A 25,531-nucleotide genomic window follows, 5' to 3' on the forward strand; every position below is an offset into this window, starting at 1 on the left:
GCTTTACATGCACTTATGTATTTAGTTTTAAATAATTTTATCATGTTCAGATTTGTGTGATCACTAACAGTCAAGTAATAGAACAGTTCCATCACAAGGATTCCTCATGCTATACTTTTTTGTCACAGCCCACAAACTTTTAACAGCAGAAACTTACCTGTTCTCTGATTTTGTCACTTTATTTTACTCAGCATAATTCGTCAAGATCAATCCAAGGTATCTGTTCATTTTAAACATGAAATCTTTGCAGATGCAGTTACTTGGTTTCTAAACCCATTTGACTTACCAAGAAGTGACAAACTATCACGAAACAAGGCCAAAGTAAAGACTAGACTTAGTAATAAGAAAGCTCAGCAGTTTAGGGCCACCATAGTACAGGACTAATATAGATTCACTGTAAACTTGAAGATATATCATGAGCCTGAGTCATTGAGGAAACTATTAAAATATGAAAAGGCATTTTAGGTATGTATCTGAAAGTGTCATTAGTAGTGAATATATTATGTATTTTTAAAAATAGAACTTCTTGAACAAATACCAAGTCTTTATATAGCCTCATCAATTCTTTCTGACTTGTAAAGTGCATCTATGTTTTGGTACTTTACTCTTGCATGTAATCATGTAACTTTGAATTCTTTTAAAATTGTGAGTACAAAGTCTTCATAGCAGAATACATGAACATCATCATAATAAATGCCCTCCCAACAATCATATTCCTGGGAGCATTCCACAACCCTCTGGCCCCAGAACTATACACCATCAACTTCACCATCAAACAAAGACTTTGCCATGTATCAAGAATCAAAAATTTAGAAGCCAAGGAAATTAAGGCCTACCTAGAGACAAGACTTGGTCCAAATCATGTAATGGTTAAACACTAACAGAGCTAAGATTATAACCTGAATCCTGTCATCTACTTTATGGCTTTTTAACCATGCCAGTTCTTCAGAGCTGCACATTACAGATAATAAATTCCAGGTGAATTGAGTACTATCTCTGTATCAGTGAATGGATTTGTAAGACATTACGAATCTTACTATTTATAATTACTAAACATAGACTAAATGGAATTACCAAGTCCAACAAACTAAATAAAACATAAAAGAGCATCACAATGAATTCTTAATACAGTGGGTTGGGTCTTATTGGGGTGGAGAGAGAATTTTTAGTTACTGAGTAAGATTAAAACCCCATGTTGAAAAACCTAAAACTGCCCCAAAAGTACAATACAGACCATTATTTTTGTTTTGTTTTGAGCTGAGTTCCAGCCAACTAGTAGTTGGCATTTAGGGAATAGGTACAAAAAAATAAGCACAAAGCAAGTTCAAGGCCACCTGGGATGTGCAGTGAAACCCTATCTCAAAAACAAACAAAAAAAAACCCCCACAATCTTTAAACAGAAGCTCACCAATGAAAGGCACAGAAGAGACCTACCTGAGCAAAGAGCAGATCACAAAAATACCCACATGTGCTCCGTCCCCACACTATATGCCACTGAGTGTGGAGGTGGTTGGGAAGAGTCCTTCTGGTCACAATTTTACCTTTTGTATGTGTGAAAGGTACATGTACTTGACGTAACTCAGTCATAGTTCAACTACCTACACAGTACTTATTCCCAAGCTTAAATGGCAGACCCCTGAAACTATATCCAGAGGATAGACGGCCATCCCACACATTTCAATACTCAATTAGAGGTCTTTCCTTAACACAGTTGCCAGTTTCTTTCACCATTCTCCCTTTAAGAAATCACAAGGGGATTTAAACAACTAAGGCTTTTTAAAGTTTTGGTAAACCTAAAAATTTTATGAATTTTTGAGTTTACAAGATATCCTAACATTTCCTATTTAGCCCTACAATAATTCTCTAAAAAGTTTTAAAGTTCTTAAAACAGGGGTGTCTCGCCCAAAGCCAATAAGCAGTAGAATTAGGTCTAAAACCTGAGTTTACTGTCTATAAATAAACCTCTCATCTCTAGAAAGATGTACTATCCCAGATAATAAAATAATTCCTGTAAGCTTTATAGCAGCAAAATTTTGGATTAAAAAAAAAACTATTTCATCTAATTTTATTTTGGATGGACTAAGACAAAAACTGTTCTGTAATACCTGGGTACACTGTTCATGGGAATAATAGAAGGCAGCTATGGACTATGTCGGAGTGGGGCTGGGCAGGATAAAGAGGTTTGTTGTTTTCATAAAAGTTCCCAAGAGACCAGAGCTATAACTTCTGCCATCTGCTGGTTGTACAGAAAAATCTTGTTTTTTGGGGAAGGTGGAGGGGGAGGGAAGATTTGCTGGGGATTGGACCCAAGCCCTCACTGGCTAAACGTGTGCTTTACCACTGAGCTACATCCCTAGCTCAATCTTACTACTTCTGATGGTAAGTGATGTTTCTTAGGTTTTAATAAGAATATCTCTAAGTTTCTACCTTGAAATTTTTATTCTGAGAAATCTATAGATTTTCATATAGTCAGTCAACAAAATGAAAAATAAAGCTGGAAAGAGGTATTTTTCTATATAACCAAAAATAAAGCAATAAAATCTGGTAAATGATCAGTTATAATATCAAACTACTACTTATAGTTGAAGCTATGTTAAAAAAACAAAACCCCAATACAATAGCAGGTGAAACAACTTTATTTCACAGTTGTCTTTAGAATCACAAAGACACTATTTTCTTCATATAAAAACATTGGTATGGCTACCCATATTTTCTAGAAAATGATAACATAGTCCTTCTCAAAGAAAAACGCACCCCATTATATGGTTACAGAGAAGTTGCTTGGAAAAACACTCACATCTGGACTGATTACTAAAACATACTATTCCACGACTTTGTATCTGTTGGTTCAAAGTACAGGGTATCAGTATGTCATCAGTATGTGCTCCTGCATTCTGACACATGTGATAATATACTTTATTGCTTAATGTTCCATTGGTTCATCAGCCTTTTCTGCAGGCTCATCAGCAGGTTGTGCAGGCTTAAAAGGGAAGAAAAGATGTAAAATGAATACTTGATTAATACACACTCCTAATAAAATATTGCATTATAAAATATTAATAAGAGTATGAGGTCCTGGGTTTAATTCCCCAGCACCAAAAAGAAGAGGAAAAAAAAAAAAAACTAACAAGAAAAAGGGGTGACAGGTATCCTAGAACTTAATTTTAGTACACTGTCCTGTTAAAATTTCTGAGAAATGTTTAAAAAGAATTAGATAGAAGTTTAGCTCTGAAAACCACTGAACAATTCCACTATTTCATATCATACTTTGTCCTACTCAAGAGTTAAAAGCCTGCTATTATTTCACTACTACTTAAAATACAACCAGCACTTTTTAGACACCTTTTTTCCTTTACTAACAAACACAGCAAAAATACAACTAGGTCAACCAGATACATGGCACTCCACAGCATCCTTCCCAACAGCTATTTAAGTAATACAAATCTTGTTCTTCCAAATAGTACCAACAGTATCTTTTGAAAGTTGAAAAAAGCCCAAAAAACAATTCATGCTGTAGAAGGAATTCCTGTATCACTTTTTATTTTCAGTTCCCCAGCTATCAAATAAGCATCCATTAATAGCAAATATGAGCCAGGTGTGGAGGACCATACCATACAACTGGACCCTGGCTCAAAAAGAAAAACTCCAAAAAGCAAATGTGTAGTTTCAGCATCCAGCAAAGAGACCCATATTTAACCTAATATCAACACTTTTAATTTTTTTCATGAACACTTCTTGTTGCTTTTGTCACTTATTTATAAGTGTCCAAAGCTGGCCCCCCCAGTTAACACTTCTAGTCCCCTCCCCCTCCAAAAAGGTTATGCTATGCCAGTCTGGAATCTCAGCATTAAGAATGGTTAGCAGCTTTCACTTTTGAGCTTTTGTAAACTCTGACTTGTCATCCTGCTAGAGAGGACCTTTTGAGGGAGAAGCCCTGAGTCTACGCAGACAGAAGCCTAGCTATTCTAAAAGAGGATCCAGCCTTCTGCCACTATAACCAACCTAGGTAAGTAAAGAAGACTTACAAGTAACATCATCTTGGATTTTCTGGCTCCACCCTATGTTTAACTACAGCATTTGTGAGATCCCAAGTGAGAACAGCAAAAAAACAGTCAGCCACAGAATTGTGAAAATAATGTTTCTTGCTTAAAGCCTAGAAATTTTGGGAGTAGCTTATTACATAGCAATAAATAAAGAAATCACCAACTCTTCTCCCTTTTTGTGTTTATGAGATCACTGCCCTCTCAGTATTTTCCTATTGTCATTAGAATTTTGGGCCTCTCTCAATAGGTAAGGAGAAAATGTGGATTCACACAGTTGTGATGGGAAGAACAGTGTATAGTAGAACTCAAGCCTCTTGTTTCTTGATTAATTATATACCTGTGCCTTTCTTTGTGGTCTTTCTTCAAGACCTTCCAGGAATGGAGATACATCATCATCGTCATAGATTGTAAACTCCAAGTCTTTACCAACAATTCCAATAGAAACATTCTGAGGGGGAAAAAGTGGTGAAAGTAACAAATAATTTAGGTCAGAAAAATGCATGATAAAATGTTGGGTAAAAGAATCAAAATTTATCCAGCACTTGAATTCAAGACTTTAAAAACTACATATATGTAGGGGCAAAAGGAAGAGGAAATTAGTAGACCCTTTCCTATAGATTTAATGCTCACTTTTGCTAATCTTGAATAACCCCAAAGATCTATGTCATCTTTTAAACATTCTTTGGTGTATGCAGTGTATAAAGTCTTCACATAGATACAAGTAGTTATCCAGTGGTCATACCAAAATGGCTTTATAATGCTGATTCACTTTAATTAATGACTATTAACTTCAAATAAGCCTGAGTGGTTTTTTTCTGGATCATTTCATACCAGTTCCTGTATCTTTCAATCTCTCTCTTGCTTTTTTTTTTTTTTTTTTTTGTGTGTGTGTGGTAAAGATGGAACCCATGACCTCAAGCACACTGTGTAAGCTACCACTTAAGGATGCCTCAGTCCCAATCTCCATTTCTCTGGGACAACTCCTAACATTCTCCATTCTCCTTGAAGCAGAAAACCCTGATTCTATTTCACTAAGAAAACAGAGGCAAATAGAAGAGAAAGCACTTTCACCAGCTTCTTCTGTAGCCACTCATTTCTGTACCTATGTTTCTGGATTTTCTTCTTTCTTGATAATATGCAGGAATAGTCTAGTTTCCTCTCTAAAGCCAACCTCTATACCCGTCTACTACTTTTTTTTTTTTTGATGGTACTGGGGTTTGAACTCAGGGCCTCAAGCTTGCTAGGCAGATGCTCTACCACTTGAGCCACTCCACCAGTCCCTGTGTACTGGTAAGGGACATTGTTCTAACCATTTTTCTCATATCTCTCCTAACAAATGCTTCATTTGTACACTGGATTATTCTCATAACCATGAAGCAAATATAAGGTAATTTTGCCTTTCTCAAAAACCCAAAACAATGAAAAATTCTTAATACTACTTCTTCCAGTCACCAGTCTACTTCTCTGGACCCTCAAAAGAAAAATCTCCAAAGAGCTATCCAATTCTCTTCTATTCTCTATCAGGCTTTTGCCCCACCAATTCATGACAATTCATCTTGTCAAGTGTTCAGTGTCAACATCATTGCTAATCTAAATTATCAATCTACATCTTCTTGATCATTAGCAGCTTTTCATTCCCCTCTCCTTGAAAGTTTCTTTATTTGCTTTCAGGGTGCCTCATTTCCAGGTTTTCGAAATACTTCTCTGGCCATCTTTCTAAGTTTACTCTTTCCCAATCTCTAAAGATTAGTGTCTTTGGTCTAGTCCTCAAATTGCTTGTTTTAACTATTTGATTCCTTTATCAATCTCATCTAACCCATTTTCTAAATGTCATTTCTACATAAAGACACCAAAAGTGTTAACTGTAGGCTAGACCACTCTCTATGGAAGTCCAGAATACTGACAATTGCTTATTCTACATTGCCAATTAGACAAACAAAAGGCATTTCAAATTTTACATGTCCCCAACTAACTGCCTGATCACCCTCTGTAACTTGTTCCCAAAACCTGCTCTTTCCACTGCTCAATCTATCTCAGTCAGTCTTTCCTTCCAGTTAAGTCAAGAACTGTGGAAGCACCTCTCCTTTCAACAAATTTGCCTGCAAACTTTCTTGTTCTAACTTCAGACATCCAAAACCGAACCCTTCTCACCTCTAACTCTATTGCACTGTCTCGGGCATCATCATCTCTCACATGAATTACTGTAACAACTTTAAGATTATCTCCACTCGTGCCCCCACTATGACCTGTTGTCAAAATGCCAAATAAATCTCTTAAAAAGTAAATCAAATCATAGTATTTCTCTGCTTAAACTCTATCAGCCTCCACAGAATAAAATGCAAAGTACCTATAGCTTATAGGACAAATGCAATCTGGCCTCCATTTCATCTCTAATTTCTTTCCTTCTCCTCTTTTCCCTGCTCACTGACCCCCACACTACTGACATCCTTGCCTTGAATTCTGGGAAAATTCTGGCCTCAATTCTTTGCCCTTGCCCTCCCCGGAATGATCTGTATGGCTCATTTAGCTCAGTTAGATCTTTTTCTCAAATTTTACTTTCTTGGGGAGGCCATCCTTGATCACACTATTTTAAATTACACCTACAACAGTGTCTACCTGTACCCAATTTGTTATTCTTTCACCTGTTAACCTGTTTTATTTTCTTCCAGTATTTATCAACCCTTAATATACAGTGTAATTTACTTATGTGTATATTGTCTGTCCCTCCACTAGAATCTATGGTCAATAAAGACTAAGATATTTGTTGTGCTCACTACGTTCTCAATGCCTAGAAACTGTACATGATAAGTACTCAATATATACATAGTTGTTAACTATGTTTATAATAGTTATGCCTATCTACTAAAAATAATTGAAGGACATTCAGATTTATTGTTTTTTTTCTTTATACATGGAATTGAAAAATGGTAATTCAAAATTGGGTCCCTTACTGAATAGTTTAAAGGGAAAGAATAAGCCAAAGCAACCATCTCCAAAATTAAAGAACATAAATTTAGAAGTGAGATTGCGGTACATGACTGTAATCTTAGCGCTTAGGAGGCTGGAGCAGGAGGATTTCAAGTTTGAAGTCAGCCTGGGTTACATAGCCAGTTTCACCCCAGTCTAAGTTACATAATGAAACCCTGTCTCAAGAAAAATATAAGCCCCACAAAAGAAAAACAAAAAGTATACAATTCTTCTATTACTTACATTTATGTAACAAAGGATTAGAAACTTCATTGTTAATATCTACAACTGGAAGAGGTAACTTTTACCTTTGTAGTTAGGTCCTGCTCTGCAGGAAGTGTCTCTCTTAAGGCACGCAGACCATGTTTAACCAGTTCGTTTAAATTGCCTATATGCAGTAAATGAAAAATTATTTAATTTCATCAACATATTAGGCTTCTTTTACCTATCAAGCCTATAGTCTGAAATTGTGGCTTTAATTACACACTAAACACAATAAAAGCAGTCAAAAATCTAATGCTTATGGTATAATCTAATAGCAATCAATAACATTGATGACTCATTTTATTTAATGAAAGGGCATATGATTTTTGTTACTAAATCTGACCTATTCTTTTATTAAGTTAAATCGAAATCCTGATTCACAAATGATATTTGTAGAATGTATTCTGTGGAATGCTAGCCCCTATAATCACTCTTTATAAAAGGAGTGTCCAATTTAATCCATGTGGTCTGATATCAAAATCAGAAAAAGTCATCACAGAAAAGTACAGCCAACATCTCTTATTAATACAGACACAAAAATCTTCAACAAAATACTATAAACTGAATCCAGCAACATAAGAAAAGGATTATCAAATCATGATCAAGTGGGATTTTTCTCAGGAATGCAAAATTGGTGTAACAATTGAAAAGTTAATCAATGTAACACATTACAATAATAGATTTAAACTTGCAAGATCACCTCAGTAGATACATAAAAAGCCTAAGATAAAACACCCACACTTACAAATAAAAACACCAAACTAGTTATTAAAAGGAACTTCCTCACCCCAATAAAGGGTATCTATAAAAAATTCACATCTAACAACATAATAATAAATGACTGAAAGCTCTCCCATAACAGGAATAAACCAAGGATGTCTGCTCTTAGCATTTCTCTTTACCACTGCACTGGAGGTTCCAATGCAGTGGAAACAGAAAACATCCAGATTGGTGGTGGGCACAATCCTAGCACTGGGGAGCTAGAGGCAGGATTGATTGTGAGTTCCAGGCCAACATGGGCTACACAGCAAGTTCCAGGCTATCTAGGCTATGAGACTCTATCTCAAAAAAATAAAAACCAAAAAACCCAAAAAGCATCCAGACTATGAAGAAGTAAAACTATTATTTCTGGATGACATGATCTTGAGTATAAGGAATCTACAACAAAAGTGACTAGAACTGATAAATGAGTTCAGCAAGCTTACAGGATACAAGATCAACATACAAAAATCAACTACATATATGCATTGAATAATCTGCAAATGAAATTTAGAAATTTAGAAATTTAGAAAATTCTGTTCACAAATAACATCAAAAAGAATAAAATACTTAAGAGATATTCCTTGACTTACAATGGGGTAACATCCCAGTAAAAAGAAAAAGTGGTAAGTGGAAAATGTAATTTAATACTACGGAATGCCATCACTTAACAACACGGTATACTGTAGAATACTAGTTGTTTATCCTTGTGATTGTGTGGCTGACTGAGAAAATGTTAAACTTCAATCCAGGTCTTTATCTGGTCCTAAAACTTCATTTTCTCAAATCTACTATCATCTTACAATACAGTTTGCTTTAAGTAAGGTTAAAAGGATAATTACTTTTCTCTATATTCATTGATCTTCAGATATTTCCTTTATAGGATACTATAATGCCATAAGAAAACTTACAAGACAACCAAGAAATACGTGAGGCCCTGCTAACAACCCTCCTTCCATTGTGAAAGACAGCACTTGAAAACCTGCCATATCACCTTACATTTTTACCTTCCTTTCCCATAGCTACACTGCCTTTCACTTGTTTACAGACTACTTACTGCATAAATGTCTATGTGGCTTAAAATAGGAACAGAATAAAAGAAAACTAAAAGTTGTAAACAGAACTTACAAATAGCAATTAGTACAGTGGTTTTGAAATCTGGCTGGGGCATACTTAAGAACAAATAAATCAAGAGCTTTCAAACTTAGGGACACATTTATATTTATAATTTGAAAAATTATATTGGTAACTCAAGAGTAAAAACTTGTATGTGTGACAGAAATAATGAATACTTTATGAACTTAATTAAAAAAAAAACTCTACAAAGCTGTTATTTTACCTTTATTTAGGATACTACATTTATTCACTATATAAAGACTGGCAGAAGCAAAACAAAAAGCAAGCAAGCAAAGCTATTACTTACATTCTATAAACTCTGACATATGTCTCTCCAGGTAAGTACGAGCTGATTGAGAACGGGCTCCAATGGACATAGCTCTGCAGTCAAAATAGTTAGCAGATGGACAGGTTTGGAAAATGTGAGGGCCCATATCCTACAAGTAGAAAAAACAGTAATTCTTTACTTTGGTTGAGCTAAAAATTACAAAAATTTCAATATTTTTTTTTGTTTTTGTGATACTGCAGTTTGAACTCAGGGCCTGGTGCTTGCTAGGCAGGTGCTCTATTACTTGAGCCATACTTCCAGCTCCTTCCCACCACCGTTTTCTTTGAGACAGGTTCTCACTAGGCAGCCCAGGCTGGACTTGAATTTACAATCCTATCTTGCCCTCCCCAGTGCTGGGATTACAGGCATGTACCACCATATCCAGCACTCTAGTCAGTTTTAAAAATCATTAAAATACAACAATGTTGTTTAAACTTACATCATAACCAGCAATTAGCAGACCGACACCATATGGTCTCCGGCCATACCGCTGTGTTGGTATCTGGGTCTCTTTAACTAGTTAAAGAGCTTGTTCTAACAAGGAATGAAACACTATATTTTCAAATTAAACATTATTAGCAAAGACTTTTAGCTTTGTCCTTAATTGTCACATTATTCACAGGAAGAAGTAAATAAAGTAGAAGAGTATTCCTTTGGCCTAATATTATAAAATCTTTGACTTTCCACCAAACCCAAGAATGAATGCTAGCAAATGATCTCTTTCTAAGTAGAACCTCATTTGTTTTGGATGTAAGGGTTTCTGGGACATCTAGAATCTAGCAAGAAACTTTAAATCCCCTTTAAAATGATGCTTGGTCAGTGTTTCTGAAGTTGGGCTCATTTAGTCTAGGAAATACCATCTGTTAACAAGGGCTAATGACAAAGTAACTTAATTCTGTAATGTTTTACAATCTTACCTATGTTTTGTATTATTATATTCCTAATAACACAAGGATCAAGTGCTAAAATCCTTTAAAGTTGACATTCATAAATGCTAACATAAAAAGGATACTGCTTCCAATTAGAGATACAAGACGAGAGACTGGAAGTGGTCTGTCAAATACAAATCTGGAATCCAAACACTCCTGGCGCATAAAATTACTTAAAAAAAAAAAAGAGAGAAAAATTAGTACTTTCATATTAGAAAGACAATCCAATTTAAATAAAGCAGTTTGATTACACTTTGCTTTCCTCCAAACATTTTCAGGGATTACACCCATATGAGCAAACCAGAAAGGTAAGGAACACATGGCCACAAGGATACATTTTTGTGCAAATCTCTGGGGTCACATGAAGCTTCAAAAATGACTAAATTCTTCTTTAGCTCTGGAAAATCTTTGTCTCAGAATGCATATAGAGAAGGTTGAGCAAAGAAAAAGAACAATCTCTCCTTTTAGCTTTCCTACCATTAGCAAGTTTGTCCTAATTCTAGGTTTTGCACCAACAAAAGAAATACCTACTCTGCTTTTTCTTTTTTGAAAGCAGACTAAAATTTGTCCACGGGAGCAATCATAAGAAACAGAATCCATAACAGAAAATATCTTTACATGTTCCTGCCACTGTACTTCTTTTTATAAGCAATGCTCTAGGAGGTACTAGACATTAGATTTCAGAGTCTTCACTATTACACCTGTCTAGATTCAAGCAAGGTAAACATGGGAAACAGGGAATCAAGCCTATTAAAGAAGATAAATAATAATGGACAGGCTCCTTTCTTTCCATGGTGCTTTTCCAGTATACATATGTTACACGTGACAAGTTTTTTTTCAGTGCTCGTGAATTGAACTTGGGGCCTTGTGCATGCTGGGCAAGAACTTTACTGCTAAGCTACACACTTAGTCCCTGATGATCAAAGGCTGACTACAACCAAGCTATTTGTTCAGCACTTTTTTTTTAATTGGCAGAACTGGGGTTTGAACTCAGGATTCCACACTTGCTATGCAGGTACTCTACCATTTGAGTCACGCCGCCAGCTCTTATTCAGTACTTTTCAAGTTAATTTTTGAAGGCATTAATCACATATCACTAATAAGCCCTTAAAAAGTAGTTAAACTGAGATGTAAGTATAAAATACATACCAAATTTCAAAGGCTTAACACCAAAAACTAGTATAGTATCTCATTAATAATGATTTTATATTAGTTACAAGTTGGCATAGCAATATTTTAGATAGTCTGAGTTGCATAAAATGTTTGACAAGATAACATATTTTACATTTTTAGAAACAGACAGAAACCCATAAAGCTGTAGCTACATTACTGAATTAAGAGAGCAAGTAATTGGCTGAATAACTTGAAAATATTAAGCAACAGTATTACCATCTGCTCTTACTGTTTATATTTTTTCTTCCCTAATCTATTCCAATCATGAAGAGATCAGTTTTGACTAACTACTTTCCACTCACCCTACACTCTCTCTCTCTCTCTCACACATACTAACTGAAAGCTACTGTGTCAAGTGCTCTATAAGTTAGGATATTTAACTTTGAGAAAGATAACACTGAAAAAAAGTGCTTAATTAGCCCAATCAGCTACTAAATGATGAAGTAAGAATTCAATCTATGTAATTTAAAGCCCTACCTCTTCACTTACATATTGCTTCTCAACCAAAAATAATCTCCATCTCCTCTGGATGGTCACAAAAATTTCCCTATTATTCTCCACTTCTTATTTCATAGATAAACTAGATTTTAAATTCTTTGAAGACCCATGTCTGAGTCACCTTTCTATACTCCAAATTTTCTACTACTGAGCTTCATAAAAAATAAATAATAAATATTGATGTTTTAAAGAATGTAACGTTTAAAGGATGTAATGTTACATCCTTAAGGCATCAAGAAAAATATCAGACTTTTTTTTCTTTTTGAAGGCCCTAGAAATGGAACTCAGGGCCTCACGTTTGTTCAAGGTAGGCACTCTTCAAGCTGTTCTTAAACATATGGCTTCAAACAATATACAATGGGTTAACAACTATCAAATTATTCAGTGACTTCTCAAAAGTGTTAGCAGTAATATGCTTAATTCTATTAGTTACAAATACAAGAACTAAGAAATAGAAATGCTTAGCAGCTAACCCAAACCTACTAAGGTATTCACAATGTCAATTATAAATATTCTAGCAGACAATTTCCTAAAGTATATTATCTAGGTCTTTTCTAGAAAGCTACTTATTTAGGAATCAAAAGGGATGTTTGTTTTGTTTTTCATGATCATACTTACCATAACAGTCTAGCATCAGCAGTAAGTCCCGCAATTGAGATACCAATATGGTTGTCAACATGAAGAATTTTTTTCTGGTGAGCTGCAAGTTCTGACTGTGCCCTCTAAACAGAGACATTAAAAAATGCAGAGTCTACAATTTAATTGTTTACACAGTGAAATTTACATTTGTTAGTTCTGTTTTCAAAAGGAGGAAGATATGTTTATTGCTACATTTACCTTCAGTGCAACCAACACTGCATGGGTTTTTGATTTCAGACCAACTGTGGCTGAACCTTGTTTAACAGCCTCCATTGCATATTCAATTTGATGAATCCTGCCCTAAAGAGAAAAATAGTACATTTCAGAGTAACTTTAGAAGACCCTTTTAGAAATTAAAAATTAGAGTTTCCAAACCTCAAGTGAGTTTAGTTAAATTTTAAATAATTTTTTTAAAGCCAGGAAACTAATTTTATTTATAAATTTAAATTCCAGAAAGTTCACAAATGATTATATTCCATTTTCTTACAAGCTACAACCTCACAAGTTTCTTTCTTCCGTCTCTTCTTTTTTTTTCATAGCCGAATGTTTCTTTCTAATGAATTGACCATTTCCAAAGTTCTGAAATGGCCAACAGACCATAAAAAGACATTTCTTTAGGCTCCTGCTTGAAACCAACAGCTTCAGCAAACTGCTGGCCTTGATTCAGGGCCTTTTTTTTTTTTTTTTGAAATAGCATCCTGCTAAGTTACCCAGGGTAACCTCAAACCCAACAATCCTTCAGTCTCAGCCTTCTTGACTAGGCCTGGGCCACCATGCCCAGCTAACAATCCCTCAAGTTTCTAAAACCTATTGCAGCCATGAAAAGTCACTTCATGGAAATGGCATAAAATAGCTGGGTATGGTGGTGCACATGTAATCCCAGCACTTGGGAGGCTGAGATAGGACTCTGAGCTCCAGGCCAGCCTGGGCTACATAGTGAGATCCTTTGTCAAAATAAACAAACAAAATAATAAACAGCACAAAACACTGTTTTACCTGAGGGCTCCAAACAGTGACATCATTGTCATACTGGTTGCGAAACTGAAAGATAAAAAGATATATTAATTCAAGAACATCATAAATCCCAACATTAAGAAACGTGCTTGCGTGTGTTTCCATTCAATGTTAAAGCAATCTTGTTAATGCAACCTTGCTGGAACATCACTACCATACTCAGTTGCGAGCCAATTCTACATCTACTATGAGGTGGTGGAGGAGGGAGGAGCACATGAGGTGATCCAATATCTCGACTTCCTGCTCTGCCACTCTCCATAGCATTCCCTTGGGCAGTCAATAATAGCTAAAGTCATATGCACCAACTTTCCTTCCTACCTTTGCTTATGTTGTTCTCGTATTCAGGGTCCTCACTAGTGACCAGAAGCCTTCCATTTCTTTAAATTAGTTCAAATGCCTCTTTCCTGAACTCTTCTCCATCTTTTCTCCCTAAATCCCAATACACACTTGCCCAGTTCTTTCTCTATGCATCTTTCTAGCTTTACATTATGATTAAGGATATGCCTGATTTATATTTTAACTCTGTTGTACAAATATTCATATTGAATGCATAAGTGCAAAAATATCCTCAGGAAGTTAGATACAAACAGCTACAGCGATGGAACCACTGCTGCTGTCAGTACTTGACACTGCAAGGCTATCAGTACTTGGGAGAATAATCATGGGGATGAGAAGACAGAGGGCTGGGACGGCAGACTCAATGGAAGCCCTAACTCCACCACTTCCTCATCTGTAACTAAAGTGACTGGGCAAAGTGACTGAAAAGGGCCTTTTCCGATCGAGCTTTAGGGGACAGGTAAACTAAAAGGACCCACCAGGAAAATGGATGTGGTCCACTAACTCAAATCGTGGGGTCTGGTCCGTACTGACCACGTCAAGTTCCTCTCCTCTCTCCCACTCAGAACATAGGGATCATTCGGGACGGCTCGAAATCCACTTTTAAAAGGCGAACACGGCTAACTGACCGGGGAGCAAGTGTTCGAGGCCCCGTGGAAAGTGAAACAAGCCGCGAGGAAAAGGCCGCGCCGACTACAGACCGCCCCTCGCCGGCCAGGCCGGAGATGCTGAATCACGGCCGGAGCCCTCGGGTCTGCTAGGAACCCCATGTCCTGTCGGCCTAGGCCGCCTCTAAGGATAACAAGAGAGGCAGGCCACCGACCCGCAGTCAGCGGACCTCTGCCCTAACCCTCCCCTGGACCGGGATTCAACGCACCATAGCTGCAGCGCGGACCTGGATGCGAGCCTCCCGGAGAGCAGCGAATCGAAGCGAGCTGCCGAAGCTACGGCTCGGCGATCGACAGGAAAGGCTACGTGATTTTGGTGGCGGCGGCGCAGCATAGAGCAGTCTATCCCAGAGATATCGATGGGCGTCAACCGCGTCCCCGCCCCCACAACGCCCCTCCCCGCTCGACAGTGGGCGTGGCCTCGGAAGATCTAAGCGCCGAGATTGGCTGGAAACGCTGGGCCGGGAGTGGGCGTGGTCTCGGAAGATCGTGGCTCTGAGATTGGCTGGAAACTTTGGTCTTTGGGGATGCCCGCCGCGGCTAAGAGCTCTGGGGTGCTGCGGTAGAACTGCGAGTCCGGAATTCTCAATTTAATCCCCGCGGATAGCAGATTCCCGCCAGTTCCTCATCTGGTTCCCTGGAGGCTACCGTTGCCACCCCGGGTGACCAGAACGTGTCACTCAAGCTCTCATTCACAGTCCGCAGAGATGTGCGGAGTTGTGTGAATGAAAAGAGCTAGGTTGCAGAAAAGGCCACAAAATAATGGCCCGTTTGTGTGTGTCAACCAGATCCTCCAGCGTCTTGTTTGCGTACAAGCTTTCCTTTCCACTGGGGAACACTGCTCCTCACTCCTTGGAGAGCTCACCTTTCAAAGCTTTGTCATTGATCACGCATTTTTATGACTATGGATTGCTTCCGCCAGACTTTGAACTTCATGATGGTACTGACAAGTTTTTGTGCCCTCAAAACGAAACGTGATACTTGGTAGATTAGGCCCCTGGCCGGGGGGAGGGCATTTCCTTAGGAATTTCTCTTTTGCTGCGAGCATCTTTTGGTACAGCCTCAAATGAAATAGTTTAAGACAGCTCTGCAAACAGCTACCAACTTAACATCTATCGACTGCTAATTCCTTTTGTAAAGAAGAAAGGATGAGACTCAGGTCAGGTAGGAGTCTTCAAGGATCTGACCTTTGAAGGTGGAGCAGCAGGTCACTTAATTGATTTGCTCAAGTCCACAGCAGTTTAGTTGTCACATGCTTTTTTTTTTTTTTAAACTTTTTCACATATATATTTTTAAGCTCTTTCTGTGTTAAATATTTCTCAGGTCAAGTGCATTAGTACTTAGTACTTAGCACTCTGCATTATGAATATTTGATATTTTCCCCAGTTGAATAGTAGCCTGTTGCATAGAAATACAATAATTTACCTATCAGTAAGTAATTAGGTTATTTTCAAGTTTTTACTATGATAAAAATACTATAATGACTTTTTTTTATACATGCACACGTTTTGTGTCCTGATTACATCCTTCTGATGAATCCTTAGAAGTAGAATTATAATAAGGAATTACAATAAATATAGCTATAAGTTACAGAAGAAGGTGTATCAATTTATATTCTGTGTTGCCTCACAACCCACTTTCTTTATACCTTCACCACTGAATATTGTTAAGTACTTTTTACATTTGTCAAGTTAATAGGCAGAAAAAGATAAAAACTCATAATTTGTATCTTAATTACTAGTAAAAATCCCTTTTCATGTATTTAATTGACTGTTCCTGTTACATTATTATTATTGGTACTAGAGTGGGGTTCAAATTTAGGACCTTGTGTTTGCTAAGCAGACACTCTACTACTTGAGTCACACACACCAGTCCTGTTTATGTTACTTTAGTGAAAATTTTTTATTGGTTTCTTGGCTGGTTATGTTTCTTTAGTGAATTGGTATTTCTTTTTCTCTATTGTTGTGTTAAACATTTTCTCATTGTTTTGTAGGAGCTCCCTGCCAGTAGGGATGGTAATCTCTTATTACTGTATTACTTGTATAGAAGGAACCTTTTTTGCTACAAAAAAAAGAAATCCACTGAAGCTAAGTCAAGCAAAACTGGGGTAGAGAGGATATTGTAAATATAGAACAGGAAGTCATGTAAGCATCCACGGACAGGAAATTTTGACCTTTAAGAAACGCACGGAGGTATTCTTAGTACATGGAACAAAACCTGGCATATAATAGTAGGCACTCACGAAACCTTGGGTGAATAAATGAATAAAAGACTGATGAATCTGTTACCCTAAAACCTGTCCCTTTGATTTTTATGCTGTAGGCAAATATCTTGGGCTTCACGGTATACCCTTCATTCACAGTAATTGGCTTCCGAGTAGCTATTATCAGAGCTCCACTTGGAGACCAAGAGAAGGGCCATTTGGTTGAATTTTTTTTGTCAACACTTTAAGACCTAAAGCACTTATTAAAGTTTCATGTGACTTTCAGCTTTTCTGTGTATGTTTGGAGGATTTGGTTCATAATACATCTTGATCTTTAACCAGCTCAGCAAACATAACACTACTTACTACTTTAAAGGTCGTTAGTAAGCAATGTCAGGCTGGGCACCAGTGACTCACACCTGTAATCCTAGCTACTTGGGAGGCTGAGATCAGGAGGATCTTAGTATGAGGCCAGCCTAGGCAAATAGTTCATGAAACCCCATCTCCAAAATAACTAGAGCAAAATGGAACGGAAAGGTGGCAGTTGAGCACCTGCTTTGCAAGCATGAAGTCCTAAGTTAAAACCCTAGTACTGCCAAAAAAAAAAGAATCACGAAGTATTCTGAACCAAATCCCCAAATCATGCTTAGAGAAGCAAAAAGACCAAATGCAAGTGTCTCTTTTGTTGGTTTGGAGGTAGGGCTTTTATATAAGAACCACTCTGAAGAGTCTAGCCCACCATTTTCACCTAACAGAGCCACTAGTATATGCATAAAGGGTATTGATGAAAAGTACAGGTTTTAGAGCCAGACATTTCTCATTTATCCAACAAATATCTTTGATTATTTTACTATATGCCAAGCATTATTACTAAGACATTGAGAATACCAAAGGAAACAAAATAGGCAAAAATTCCTGAGAGGACAGATGAAATCAGGGAGCAGATGTGTTGGGGATTACAGATAGCATAGGGTCTTGAGGACATAATAAAGACTTTGTGAGTGAGGCATAAAGTTACTAGAAGATTTCAAGCAAAGGAATGGCATGCATGACAATTTTAAAAAAGATCATCCTGACCCTTATGCTAAGAACAGACAATAGGAGGCCAAGGGGGCTAATAAGATCAAGGCTCTTACAGTAATCCCAATGAGAAATGACAATATTTTGGATCAGAGTTGTGACAGTGAATTGGTAAAAGTAGTTGGATTCTGGATATATTTTGAAAGCAGAGTCAACTTTGCTTAGCTATTCATAAACTCTGAGATCTTTGATGATTGATTTCACCCTCTGAACCTTCATTTTGTTGTCTATGAAGTTCACAAAATAGAAATAATATTAGCTAGTATCTCCTTTGATTTTTGTGATGATTAGAGAATTTCTCATTTAAAGTATACTACCTGGCACATGGTAAATACTCCATAAGCATTAGATATTACTATTGCTACTTTTAGAGCCAGCATTTGTCTTCTAAAACACTGCTAATGGTAAATACATGCTCATATAATCATGATAATAGCAATGTCTGTTGTTTATCTAGATGGAATAGCAAGCTAGAAGGATACACTGAACTATTTACCTCAACTCTCATCTCTTAAATAAGTTACACTTTTAGCCAACAGCTACCTTCCATCTAGCTAGCATTTGAAGTCCTCCTAAATATTTAGTTTTTACATTAATCTCTTTGACAATTTTTATTTACCTTTCTTAGTTGCCAATGTCCAAAAAGCACAATAAAAGAAAATGTCCTTTAGCTGGCAGAGTGCTTCAAGCAATAAGAGCACCTGCATAGTATGCATGAGGCTCTGAGTTCAAACCCCAGGGCTGCCAAAAAAAAAAAAAAATGTCCTTTAAAGCTTTGACACTCAGGATGGCTAACTGCTTCAAAAATAAAAACACAGCTGGTGGAGTTTGAAATAAGCAGACCTTCTTTCATAAATTTGAATAAAAATTTGATCTGGAAATTATTTTGTCCCTTATAAAATGCCTTGTCATTTTCAAAATAAGCCTCCTCTTACTGTCCTGATGTCCTGGCACAATAAAATATATTCTGCTCTCATTTTTATAGGAATCTGTTCTGAGGTTATTTGAAAAAGTGCTTTCTGTATGAAAAAACAAGTATTTCTTCCTCTAATGGGCCCAGCAGCAATTAGTGTTAGGGATGGCTCCAGAATTTGTATTCCTTTAGCCTAGTACTGAGGTAGTGAAGATAACAAAAGAATAGACAGTTTATGATGGAAAGAGTATTCTTATAAGTAAGCCAAACATTTTCATTTCTTGCTCAAGACAAGAAATTCAATGCCTCGTTTACTACTAGGCATAATAATTCTTGAGCTATTGTTCACACTAAATGTAATGTGCCCTTTTAAAACTAATTTTTTCTAGAATTTCATTCACAATCTAAGTATGCAATTCCCTTCTCTGCTGCTAGGTGGCAATTAATGCCTTGTAGAGAAAACAAATTCTCCCCAACCCAATCCTCTGCACTCAGAAAGACACATACATTTTCTTTTTCTTAAGGTAAAATTCTCTTAAGGCCAAAATTCTTTTTTTTTCCACTGCTTTGTTTTGTCCAAGTGAATTTACATTCACCTTTTCCTTTAATTGTTAAGAATTACACATACAAATCAAACATAGACTGCTATATCTAAGGAAGAATAGATCATATCTTTTAAAGAGGGTGGTTTCCAAACAGAGTGTATGTTCATGAGTGATATAGAGTAGGAAGTTGCTACAATTTCCCTGAAGGTTTGTTTTTTCAATTTTACTAAAGAAAAATTTCCTGTGAAAGGAATTGTAACTGGCTCATGCAAGCGTTATGCCTAATGTAACTAATTATAAGTGTAATGTAATTAAATATAAAAATGGAGAATAAGAAGAATTTTAAAGACCTAAACGCAGTTTCAATGTGGCAAAATTGCTTTTTCAAGTGACCTGTAAGAAAAAGAATAAAATAATTCTTCATAACAGTAACAGAGTGATACAATATAAAAACCAAAAACTTATTTTCTCAGATGACCTATAGATTCTTAGCAAAATTATCTAAAGGCTATGCATTTGTAAGCCTGGCAAAATCTGGTCTACATCTGTTTCCAAGTTTTTTTTTTTTTTTTTTTTTTTTTTTTGCTGTGCTGGAGATCAAGCCCAGATCCTTGTGCATGCTAGGCAAGTAAGTGCTCTACCACTGAGTTAATACTCCTAGCTCCATTTTTCTATGTATGTTTTATTGTGTATACATTGCTCTCTGTGACCTTCTTTACTAAAAAGAATACATGTAATAGGTGCTTGTTTTATATAAAATTCAAAATATCAAATTCCTGTTCAAAGAATCTCAGTTTGGGTCTTAAACCAAAGATTCTTCAGGCTGGACTCAATGAAGCCTAACACCAAAAAGAAAAGCTGCTGCTGGCATTCTAGACCTTTCTTGCATCCAGATGGCTTGTCTGTAGCCTAGCCAGAACCAAGCCCTTCCTGCTGCCTGTTCAGCTGGCCTCAGATGAGAGCCCCAGGCTACACCAGCTTCTATACCCCTTTAACTCTTGAATGTCCAAAATTTTGAAGAAGAGGTGGCACTCCAATTTGAAAGGATGAACCACATTTTTAAGCTTGAAGTTAAGTTAATAAAATATTTACCCCATCACCTCCTCCCACCCATTATAAGCTTCCTCTCACAGCAGTTCAGCCAGCCAATTGGCATCAGAGATGCACCGTTTGGAAGAGAGTATGTGTGGACAGCTTGCAGGTGAGAACAGGGCTGCCAAGGCAGACCATGTGGTTTGTCTTGTGCCTACACCCAATACTTGACTTGGACCTTTCCAGAGCATTTGTATACACAGAACAGTTCTGCTGTTCTGTATGGGTAATTTCAAAAATTATTTTTTCAAATAACCCGTTGACATGACATATTCAGCAAAATATATTACAAGAGTGTGTAATGGCAGATATAAAATGATCACACATGGATTTAAGTGGGAACTTCTCTAAAGCAGTTATGCCAAGAAAACAAATCTGCTTTATGTTTTAAAAAGTACCCCTGGAAATCTTAACTAGTGGCAGCCATTGTTTTCATTTTGGGTTTTCAAAGGTTTGTTTGTATGTGGGAATTTCACCAGAAGGTAGTACACAAGGCAAATTCAGCACTTGAGGCAGACTTTCTCTCTGGCTTTGCTTTTTTTCCTCCTAAAGAGATGTTTATAAAGGTGCTTCTCAATTGGCTAAAATAGATATTTCCAGAAGAAAGCCTGAAATGCTGTATCACTTTCCTCTTATTTTTCTGTGCTCACTGCTATTTTTAATTATTATTATGTTTATTGCCAAGTGGTTCCATTTCCACAGAATTGATTAGAGACCTGAGAAATTCAGGTCAACATAATGTCGGGCTTTAGAGATCAGACTACATGAACAAAGTGGGGAAAAAACCTATGAAAGTGCTAGTTTCTACAGAGCTCTCAAAGCAAAAGAAAAAAAAAAAGAAAGCGGAAAGGAAAAAAGAAAAAGGACACTACAACTATAAAGAACACAGATATAAAACAGAATTCATGGAAGGAAGAATTAAAAGATAAAAAATAACATATAGTACTGAGATAACAGGAAGTATATGAAAGAGAATAAAATTACATCTATCTACTGATTGACAGTGATTAGCCTGGAGTGATGGGTGGCTTCTCTAAGCCCCAGGACCTCTCTGAACTCTCTGGCACAGGCTTCCACTGTGGCTTCATAAATGAAATGTTTCCCTTGACCCTCCTCACCACCCCCTTTCAACTCTGGTCAGATCTCCACTCCCTTGTTTTCAGCCTTCCTATGTGCTTTTCTGCTTCTGTTCCTCCCACAAACGCTCAAAGTTGCCTTCTGTGCCCTGACCTTGTCTCCTTGCAACTAAGATGATGAAAATTGGGACTGTGCATCCAGCTATGTTGTCTCAGGCCACCCTGGGTAACATTCCTCCCAGTTGGACACAATCCTCAGGATTCTTTCCTCTGAAAAATGCAGTGAACTAGACAGGCATTTAGGAAAGATTATGTTCTCGGGAGAGATTCAAGTATCATTTGTGGCTCAATGCACATTTCCTGAAAATAAACCAAGATCACCCAAATGCAGAAAGAGCAAAAAAGTTTGTCATTTCTAAATGTCAATGTCTCTTTTTCAGTTTTACACATACTTTCTAATAAGTGATACATTGCGGAACAATAAAACACTACTCCAACCAGAAAAGAAACATGAGAAAAAAAATTATGAAAGCAGAAGGAGACTAATGTGGAGTTAGATGTCAACTTTTCCTCTTAGAAAACCTGAAGAAAAGCCCATTTAAAAAGGAAGATTGTTTTAGAATATGTTAGCTAGTGTTGGTTCACTGTTGTATTAAGCATACTTTATTTCTCTGAAAAGAATTTTACTTTTATTTGTGTGTGTGTGTGTGTGTGTGTGTAATAACTTAGGCGTACCATTCCCATGTTTTAGTATAAAGAAAAAAGTTGCTGGCATAAGAAATTCTATGAGTTAATATTTAAGAATAGTTTCCTCCCTTAATTAAAATGTTGTGTTTTTCTCTACTTTTCCCATTGCCATGAGGGATAGATATATATATATATAAAGGGCATCCTTGCATAAAACCCTTTGACCAGATTTCACAACTCCTGTCTTATGCTAATAAGAAGTCTTTATTTAGCTTTATTTAGTGTCAGTCTTTCCAAATAAGCCAGTAAGCTTCTGACGCAGGACATACTAGTTTGATCCTCTCTGTCCTCTGTCCCTTGACCCCCTGCTGAAACTTGGCTCAGTCTGTTCACCTAAAAAGGGGAAACTAGACCCTATGTCTACAGAGCATTTTTGTCTTGGGACAGGGGTACACAGAATTGTGTACTAGAGCTCTAGTTTGGCCCAGGAAGGAGATAGAGACTGGCTGTCATCTAGTTCAGTCCACTCCAGAGCAGTTCAGCTTCCTTGCCCTCTCACTGACGTCCCTTCTGAGCTGACCTTTTAATTGACAGGGCTCATGAGCTCTTGCACTGCTTCCTCATTGCTCACACTCCTCCTTTTCCTCACATTGTTGGTACCTTTTGGAAAAGGGAAAGGCCTGAGAGAGAAGTGCTAAAGAGAGAGAAGTGGGACTTTGGAGCCTCTTAGAATTTCCTCCTCTCCTTGATAAGAGAATGGACTGTTAATTTAAAAGGATTCTGCTCTTGGAATGGAAATATTTGCAGACACATGGAGGATGTAGCATGGTCTATGAATTAAACCAATCAAAGCTGGTTAATAAAACTTAGGAGAACATGCTAGTTCTTCTGCAAGTAGTCCCCCTCCCCCATCTTCTCTCTCTCTCTCTCTCTCTCTCTCTCTCTCTCTCTCTCTCTCTCTCTCTTTCTGTGTGTGTGTGTTTGTGTGTGTGGTGCTGGGGATTGATCCTAGGGCCTGGTGCCTGCTGGGCAAGTGCTCTACCACTGAGCTACATCTCCAGCCTTCCCAAGGTATTTTTTTACTTCACTCCCTGACCCCTATTGAGATTGCAGGCCTGTGCCACCATGCTTCGTGACATTTTCTTTAAAAAAGCAAATAATGCAGAGTAATGATTGTAAAATTGTAGAAGTACCTTTGCAGTTGGAAAGTGAAGATTTGAAGGCCTGATATGGTGACACACACCTATAAACCCAGCATTTGGGAGGTGAGGGCAGGAGGACTATGAGTTCAAAACAAGCCTGGGCTACATATTGAGACACTGTCTGGAAGAAAAAGGAAATATTTGATTATATTTTCTTGAGTTTTGTTCCCTTTTGATGACTTCTATAACAGTGACTCAGTTGCATGCTTGACATCTCTCCTCCTGCTAACTTTGTACAAACAATTTCCTTTCTCATTTTGGAGGTGTCTAGCCCATTTTATTTACTGCCTAAAAACTGACATTTGGCTGGATCCACAAAACAACTAACTTTTTTAGTTTTTTGGCAACTCATTGAAGGCAATTGACTGCTTTTCAAGAGAAAACTGTTTCCTTTCCCTTGGTGTCACGTCTGGCCCTAACACACTTCTCAAAGCTCTGACTGAGCTCTCCTATGATTGCCAGACAATGGCTTCCTTTGAACAAACAAAAAAAGCAACTCAGAAGCATCTGGTGTCACAGACCTGAGTTTTTTTTTTTTTTTTTTCAATACTGGGTTTGAACTTAGGGCTATGATTTTGTTAGGCAGGTGCTCTACTTCTTGAGCCATGCCTCCAGCCCTTTGAGGTATTTTCTTAAGGAGAAAGTCATTGCTCTTTACCTACAATGTCTGCTAAGTAAATGTCACCATAGAGCCTGAAGGGGCTTGCCAGCTCAATTCTATCCATTGATTATATATTTTATAGAAGAAGAAACTGAGGTCCAGAGAAGTAAGAATGCAGTCCAAGTCTTAGAGGAAGAGTTCTTCATTTGACGGGCTTCTGAAGCCTATGGATTCTCTGCAAATAATGATTTTAAGACCATTAAAAAAAAAACAAAAAAAACAAACCAAACACATGAAGCTGGACCCCTTTCTTAAGCCATATATTAAAATTAATTAAAATTGCCATGTAGATCAAAATGTAAGAAGGAAAACCATGCAATTCTTAGAATAAAACATAGGAGTAAATCTTATGTTTGTAGTTAGGCAATAGTTGGCTTTTTAAAAAAATAGCCTTATTGATTCATATACCATAAAATTCATCTATCCATATACAGTTCAATTGTTTCAAATATGTTTGCATAGTTGTGAACATCTAATTTTAGAAACTGATTTTTTTAAAACAATAAGGAGAATTTATTGGTTCATGTAAAGGAAACATCAAGCAATGACACAAAGCCCTAAATTTTGCTTTGTACTACCATTTTGGCTTTTTTTTTTTTTAAACAGCTTTATTGAGACTAATTGACGTACTATATAATTTAACCATTTATATTGTACTAGTTAATAGTTTTTTAGTATAGTGCCAGAGTTGTACAACTATCACATAGGCAATAACTTTTTAGATATGACATCAAAAGCGCAAGCAATAAAAGAAAAAAATTGTACTACATAAAAATTAAAAACATTTATTCTCCAAATAGTGCCATTAGGAAAGTCAGTCCACAGAATGAAAGAAAATATTTGCAAATCATACATCTGATGAGGATTTGTATCTATAACATATAAAGAACTCTTACAACTCAACAATAAAAAGACAACCCAATAAAGAATGGGCAAAGAATTTGAAAAAAAATTCTCCAAAGAAGATACACACGTGTCTAATAATTACATGGAAAAATGATGAACGTTATTACCATTAGGGAAATACAGACCAAAACCACAATGAGATACCACTTCATAGTCACTAAGATGGCTATGATTTATAATAAAAAAAAAAACAGCAAAAAAAAAACCAAACACATAACAGGGGTTGGAGAGGCTATTGGATCCTTTAAACACTGCTGATGGTAATGTAAAATGGAGCAACCACTTTGGAAAACAGTCTGGCAGTCCTCAAAGGTTTAAGTGCAGAGTTACCATATGATCCAGCAATTCTACTCCCAAGTATAAACTAAAGAGAAATGAAAACATTCATTGGAACGAAAACTTGTTCATTACAGCATTGTTCATAATGAGACA

The 25,531-nt window shown here is 36.9% G+C and overlaps 1 protein-coding gene and 1 non-coding gene across 2 annotated transcripts; both read right to left on the reverse strand.

Annotated features, from left to right (window-relative positions):
- Positions 1-2,613: 2,613 nt before the first annotated feature.
- Psma1 (proteasome 20S subunit alpha 1) lies at positions 2,614-15,094 on the reverse strand. Its single transcript, XM_020177985.2, has 10 exons — positions 14,944-15,094; positions 13,713-13,757; positions 12,915-13,016; positions 12,696-12,799; positions 10,490-10,578; positions 9,917-9,987; positions 9,457-9,586; positions 7,319-7,398; positions 4,381-4,491; positions 2,614-2,980 (listed from the first exon to the last, which is right to left on the reverse strand). The coding sequence occupies exons 1-10, from the start codon at positions 14,944-14,946 to the stop codon at positions 2,924-2,926; spliced, it is 792 nt and encodes a 263-aa protein (XP_020033574.1). The 5' UTR covers positions 14,947-15,094; the 3' UTR covers positions 2,614-2,923.
- On the reverse strand, positions 13,258-13,389 carry LOC141416605 (small nucleolar RNA SNORA2/SNORA34 family). The gene has a single exon (XR_012441241.1). It is a non-coding gene; the product is annotated as a small nucleolar RNA SNORA2/SNORA34 family (small nucleolar RNA).
- Positions 15,095-25,531: the final 10,437 nt, after the last annotated feature.

The sequence above is a fragment of the Castor canadensis genome, chromosome 1 (assembly GCF_047511655.1).
Source record: "Castor canadensis chromosome 1, mCasCan1.hap1v2, whole genome shotgun sequence".
Lineage (NCBI taxonomy): Eukaryota > Metazoa > Chordata > Mammalia > Rodentia > Castoridae > Castor > Castor canadensis.

Excerpts from the sequence above, each read along its gene's own strand:
- Psma1 (XM_020177985.2), bottom strand. Across the intron at positions 12,800-12,914 it reads CAGTGTTGGTTGCACTGAAG|AGGGCACAGTCAGAACTTGC; the intron begins GTAAATGTAGCA and ends GTCTCTGTTTAG. Across the intron at positions 7,399-9,456 it reads TATGTCAGAGTTTATAGAAT|GCAATTTAAACGAACTGGTT; the intron begins GTAAGTAATAGC and ends TACTGCATATAG.